This window comes from Sarcophilus harrisii, chromosome 4, assembly GCF_902635505.1.
Source record: "Sarcophilus harrisii chromosome 4, mSarHar1.11, whole genome shotgun sequence".
Classification (NCBI taxonomy): domain Eukaryota; kingdom Metazoa; phylum Chordata; class Mammalia; order Dasyuromorphia; family Dasyuridae; genus Sarcophilus; species Sarcophilus harrisii.
This window is the reverse complement of record NC_045429.1, coordinates 295,819,231-295,826,245: the sequence shown is the minus strand read 5'-3', so window position 1 is coordinate 295,826,245 and position 7,015 is coordinate 295,819,231. Positions and strand designations below refer to the sequence as shown.

Below are 7,015 nucleotides of genomic sequence, written 5' to 3'. Positions count from 1 at the left end.
ACTAAGTTTAGATTATAAGGAATCACTATAGCTTCTTGAGGGGAAATATGCCATGAAAATAATATTTAATATGTGCAGAAGACATTAGAGGAGGACTTTAAGAGATGGGGAGATCAACCAAATAACTTAAATAATTCATGCATGCGATAATGGGCCAGTTTGATGGGAGGAGTGGCTGTGGAAATATAAAATGAGATCTGAGATATATTACTAAATAAAAATGTTAAGTATGTGGCACTGGATAAAGGAGAAGTTCAAAAGAATTACAAGATTGAGGTATTTGGTAAGTTCAAACGATGATGCACAAGGTAATGGGACAACTGAAGTGATGTCTTTTGGGGAATAGAGGGAAGGAAAGGGCAAGAAACAATGACTATACCTATAAGGTGAGAAGAGAAGCTAAGTTATAATTTAAGAATTTACTAAGAAAATGCAAAGAAGAACATATATATAACTCATTTGAGGAGGCAGTCACCAAAAATGGGGTTTTTACCAATATGAGAAATTAGGATACAACTAGTGACAACAGAAAAATTATTGGGGCTGGAGTAAGGAAGATTTGTTTTCTAATCTGGCTGTAGACTTTCACTGAGCAATTCACTTAACCTCTGTCCAACTCAATTTCTTCAACTGTAAAATGGGGATAATAATGGCACCTACCTCCCAAGGTTGCTGTGAAGATCAAATAAGATACTTGTAAAGCACAATATCTGGCCCATAGAAGGCATTTATAAGTGCTGGTTTCCTTCATTCCAGGAAGAGTAGAAGGGAAACAGGACTGTAGATGGAAGAAGTATCCAGATTAAGAAAAGGTTCTTCATATTTCACTTAGTAGGTGAGCTAGACCTTTTTTCTATATCTTTTTTCCCCCCATCTCTCCTTGTTGAGGTACAAATTCTCCTCCTTCAATCATTCTGCTAAACATATCTCACTTCCCCTTAGCAGACAGAAGCATTAGATGCTTTAAGGTAATTGCTTTATTTTTTTCAGTTACCCTCCTAAATCCCATCTCCTATTTGCAGTTATTTTATGCTCTGCATATTTCCCCTTAATGGACTAGCACAAAATGACAAAAACTTGTTTTTTCACCCTATTTCCACAAAGACCCAAAACTTACTCTAAAAGCAAAGCAGAGAAATGTAATTTTTGTTAGGTGGAAAGGCACTTAACCTTTGTGGATCTCAGATTCTTCATTTATAAAATGAGTAATCTATAACTACAGTTCCAAAGTATTATGCTGTAATAAAAAAAATTAGTTTTGGAAAAGCAGTTGCTCCTCAAAATTGTTGGTGGTTGAGTAGAAGAGAACTGACTTTAAACTAAAAACAAAGAGAGAGAGAACACTGCTTAAGTTCTTTTACAAAGCAAAATACAAGAGAGAGAAGCAACAATATCACAAGAAGAATAAGTCACAGGATATCAATTTAAGTAATAAAACCCATGGTCTCAAGGTAAGGGTAATAAGTAAAGTCAACTAAAGACCCTAATGAAAGGTTTTGTGGCCTGAGAACTACATCTGGACTACAGTTCTATAATACCTTACTTGAAAAAAGACAGAAAAATTAAAATTAAAAGAGCAGCATTATATATGAAGAAGCTATACTTGTATGAGGAATTCCAGAAATCAGAGGAGGAAAGTTTGAAAGCATCTGGGTAATCAGCAGAGCGAGGAACAGTGGCATTTCTGTCATGAAAGTATGTTAAGGGACAGGTCAATTCTCTGAGAGCCTCCACAGCTGTGGATCATAACATCTGAAGGAGTTGCAAGGCAGTCTTTGCTTACACAGGTGTTGTGGACTGAGAATTAGATAAACTGGAGGCAAAGGAATGAGGAGAGAGGTCAGATAACACAACGGCCTCTCAGTCAGAGATCAGAGAACAGCAATTGCCTCTCAGTCTCCTTGTCTCATCCTCTCACAAGAGGAGATTCATTCCGCAGGTCTGGGTTGGATCTCTAGCAGCCACTGTCAGGTGGCTCCTGTGTATTTCAACAGCTCCCATGAATTCCAACAACAGTATATTATAACTTTTTTGAACAGAAGGAAATAAATAAGTTCAAGAAAAAGAACACAGGAATATAATATAATAATTCAGAATTCTGATTATCTATGTATCTGCTGGAGCTCTCTTATTGCCCAAATAAATTCTTGATTTGTCATTGACCCTTCTAGAATTAAAGGGGATGGGGTAGTTGAAAGGGGAGGGGGAGGGGAGAATGAAATGGAGAAAGGACACAGAAACTTGATTTTTACTAACTAAAAAAATAGCGAAAAATATTTTAGAATTCATGATAGCAAAGAAGATAGCCAAGAAGTTTAAAATGCACTCTAGATTTTGACAGATTTTCAAAGATTCAAAGAAATAAGAAGGATCCCATGACCCAAATTCAATAAGATAAGCCCAAAAAGGATAAGAAAGTCTCAAGAATAAAATTCTGAAAACACACACACACACACACACTCATTTCAATGAGTAAGGGGACTCTAAAGAGGCAAATGTGGACTTGCTTTGGTAGAAAATAGGATGAATTAAAAAACAGGGCATGATGCTATGAAGTATAATATCTGGAGGACAAAAGCTCAGAATGAGCTACAAGCTAGGTAGGAAACAAAATTCTTTTTAAGCTTTGTTAAGAGTATCAAAAAATGGATAAGCATACTCTTAGAGTGAATCAGATAATGAAAAAAAATGGAAAGGATAAATTAATTCTTATTTTGCTTCTATTTTCTCTGCCAAGGAGAATAAAGGCTAAATTCCTAAAAAGGTTTCGACATCCTAGATAAGAATACAATTAAAAAGTTCCTGGATGCTCTGACTTCATGTCATCTGTTCCAAATACACATCAAAAACACTGGGAAAAAAATACCAGGTATGACTTATTAGTCATTATTACTAATCTTTCAAAGACCAAGATAATTATCTTCAAACATCTGAAGGGCTGTTAGGTAGAAGAGTCATTAGACATTTTCTGTTTGGTCACAGTGGAAAGAACTACAACAATGTAGAAATCTGCAGATTTAGGCTTGCAAGAAGAAAAAGTTTCCTACCAATTAAACCTATCTAAAAACTGAATGCCTGTCTAAGGAGGTAGATTATTCACTAGATTACCACTGGATATCAAGTACAGACTGTATAATCACTTGTTGGAGATTTTTTAAAAAGCACTCTTGGTCAAGAATGGATTGAAGAAAATGCCCCTGGATCTTTTCCAGCTCTGAGATTCCATAACTATAATGATATTTATAATGTAAACTCCATGAAGGCAGGTAATATTTTCTAAACTTTTTAAAAAATGCGCTCCTTACAGAAGGCACATAATTAATGTCTGTTGAATAAATGAAAAAGGGAAGGATGAGAGACATGGTAGAACCCACATCACAGTTGTTTTTACTGTCCATCAGAAATCTCATCCTAAGGAACACGTGTATCCACAAAACATGTTCTAAGCAAAATCTTTATCTTAAAGAAACTATGAAGAATAATCTATAGTAGGTTAAGATGGCTTAGTTCTGGGATTTTCTAAATCATTAATTAACAGGTAAATGTCCAAAAGGAGTTTTCTATGGCATTATCTGGCTCGAAATCAGCTTACTCTGAGACTAACATGAGTAAGACAATTGACTAAGAGAAGTGAAATGGGGAATGAAGAAAGGCTAAAGCATTTGACAATGAAGTACTAGGTAAGTAATGGAGAAGAACCAGTGTAACAAAGACAAGCAATGTAAGTTGAAAGATTGAATCTAATATTCAAACAGTTTGGTAAGGGAAAATTTAATTAAGGAAGGGTGTTCCTTAAAGATGTTACTAGGAGATTTTAGTGAGGAGAGGCAGGCGGAGAAGGAACTTGATTCATTATAACATATGACCTATAAGATAAAATAAAAAAAAAACATACATAAGAATCTGATTTTGTCAGTTTAAATAGGGAACTCCCTTCCACTACCACAGATTACAACCCATCTTTGATGTAACAGGTAAATTCTAGAGAACTGATTAAGCCACATATAATTGCTTGTGAATTAATCAGTATCACAAATTTATTGTCAGAAGCAGGTCTGAAGTTAAGTTTTCCTGCTCCAAGTCCAGCATTCTATCCACTATTCTACATTATCTCTCTCATACCTCCAAATGGCTGCTATTCTTTTAAAGGAGTTACATTAGGAGATCTTATAATCACTCCAACCAAATAAATACTCAAAGCATTCTTGGGATTCCTTTGGAATTATGTTCAGATCCCCTATTACATGCTTTTAAATATCTTCACAGGTGGAAAATCTTTGATCTTTTAAAGGACTGATGGTATTTGGTTTTTAAAAACAACCCAGAGGAGTCTGTATCCAAGCTACTAATGAAGAGATTTACAAATTGGAAAATAGTTTTAGAAAAAAAAAACAAAGTAATATGCATGAGTTTCTAGCATGACTTTTAAATTGGTTCTAAAGCTAACTATAAATAATAAGTTTCAAAGAAATCTTAAGGAAAGTATAAGAAAGATTTCCTGAGTTCTAGTATGGTAATTTGTAATATCAACCTCATCACTTTATTCACAACTCATATCCTGGAAATCTCAGATATAGAGCAGTGACCCTGGTGGTCAGTCCGACTAACAGAGTAAAGATGGAGAGCAATATAGTCCAAGAAAGAAAGGATCTTTAAAACTGAGGATATGCGTGGATTTTCAAAATAGATACTGAAGTCACTGAAGCTAATAGCTAGAAATAAAGCAAAAAGAAATAATATGTACCAGCTGTACATCAACATCTGTGGAGGCTGATTGTAACATGAGAGAAAAATAATGACCAGAAGAAATGTATATTCTTTAGATATATTTTATCTTAGCCTCTGTTTTTTCCCAATCTGTAGCATTCTGAAGGTTGTATGGCATGGGTCTGTCCCAAGTTTAGAATAGGTGGTACTGTACTGTACTGTACAAAGCAGGAGGAGCTATAACATACAGTTATCTGAACATTGACCAAAAAACTAGGCAAAGATTTCAACTCACCTATTTTTCTACATTACTCCTATCATAATTACTTTGCTTTCACTTCCTTTGATAACTTCACCAAAAGTAATGGACATAATATGTCTGTGTATCCAAAAGAGTCAGCAAAATGACATGACAAAAAGAAAAGACCCTCTGGATATGGTTTTAAAATATAGCATTCTGAATTCAAATAACAATAAAGAATTCACAAACAGTGGAGACAATCACAGAAGCATTTACAATAAAATGTAGTTATATTCTCATGAAAGAATTAAGTGTTTTTCAAAGTTTTCCTATGATTTTATAAAGCTTGAAGTTTTTCATGAAACCTCATGATAATCTAAAGTAATACTGTACATCCAATCAGAAACATGACAGTAATTTCTACAAAGAATATGAAGGAAAACAATGGGAAAGACAAAATGTGGTGATGAAAGGAATAGTAGCAGCTTTCAAATCCACAGCCACTTAGCCAGAACCAAAGTTAAATTCCTTGGGTGGTAAATAAGCAGCTTATTCAAACACATTTTTCAATTTCAGAGAATAAATAGGCAACTTAAAAGTTGCATCCCATTACATAATGGGCCAAAATATCAAGTAAATTTTGCCCAACTTGCTCTGAAGAGTAGTATAATGTAACTATACCATATAGAGTCTATGATACTAGATACTAGATAAGATTATAACAGTGACTAACTTACTTTTCACTCATTTACTACAATGACAGGGACTCTCTCCAGTGTAGTTTCAATTCAAATTTAACAAACATTTATTAAGCACCCTACTAATTTTGCAAAGCACTCTTCTTCTAGGCTCTGAGGAATGGCAGCTAATTCTCTAATGGTTGAATAATGCTTGAATTGTGACTGAAAGCTTTCATACATATTATGTGGATTCAGATTTTTCTGCACTGTGTATTCTCTGATGTCGAATAAGACTTGACCTTTGAATAAAGGCCTTTCCACATGCCCCACACTGATAAGGTTTCTCCCCAGTATGGATTCTCAGATGTTGAATAAGGCCTGTGTTTCCATTGAAAGCTTTCCCACATTCTTTACATTTATAGGGTCTCTCTCCTGTATGTATTCTTTGATGTTCAATAAGACCTGACTTCTGACTGAACGCTCTCCCACATTCACCACATTTGTAGGGTTTCTCCCCAGTGTGGCTTCTCTGATGGCCAATGAGGTGTGAGCTCCTCCTGAAAGTTTTTCCACACTCATCACATTCATAGGGTTTCTCCCCAGTGTGGATTCTCTGATGTCCAATAAGGTGAGAACTATGACTAAAAGCTTTTCCACATTCGTTACATTCATAGGGTTTTTCCCCACTGTGAATTCTCTGATGTAGAATTAGGCCTGCACTCTGACTAAAAGCCTTCCCACACTGATTACACTCATAAGGCTTTTCCCCAGTGTGGATTCTCTGATGTAGAATAAGTCCTGTGTTCTGACTAAAGGCTTTCCCACACTCTTTACAATGATAGCGTTTCACTTTGTTGTGGATATCCTGATGTGAAAGAAGGGCTGACCTATAACTGAAGGCTTTACCACACACATTACATTGATATGGTTTTTCCCCAGTGTGGATTCTCCAGTGTCGAACAAGACCCGAGCTTTGGGCAAAGCTCTTCCCACATTCCTCACATTTATGTCGTCTTTCTCCTGTGGGGGGATTTCCTCGTCGTCGATCTATCCTGCCTGTATATTCACTAACTTGTCCATGATCTTTACTCTCAGGAACGTTCCCATTGCGTTTGGCAGTTTTCTCTCCATTTGGTTCCATTTCAGGAGAAATTACCTGTTTTTGAGTTAGATCTCTGTTCTCACTCCTGGTCTCACCACCTGAAACAAACCAAAGAAACCAAATAACACTAGAACACTCAAATGGCACAGGGCTTGATAGCAAAGTGGCATCATAACATAAGAAAAGAAATACCAAGGTTCAAAATACCATGGAACAACAGTGATGCATAGTTAGCAGATAGGGAACAAAGCTCCCAGCCAGACTTAATCAAAGAAAATGACGAGT

At 35.8% G+C, this 7,015-nt stretch overlaps 1 protein-coding gene across 3 annotated transcripts in view; it reads right to left on the bottom strand.

The window, feature by feature from the left end:
• Positions 1-2,709: 2,709 nt before the first annotated feature.
• Positions 2,710-7,015, bottom strand: part of LOC100932624 (zinc finger protein with KRAB and SCAN domains 8) — a 36,047-nt gene continuing 31,741 nt past the window's right edge. For all 3 annotated transcript variants that reach the window (XM_031968431.1, XM_012548841.3, XM_012548843.3), the window contains one exon: positions 2,710-6,828. In XM_031968431.1, coding sequence (XP_031824291.1) covers positions 5,870-6,828 — 959 coding nt within the window. In that variant the 3' untranslated portion in view covers positions 2,710-5,869. The remainder of the gene's footprint in view (positions 6,829-7,015) is intronic.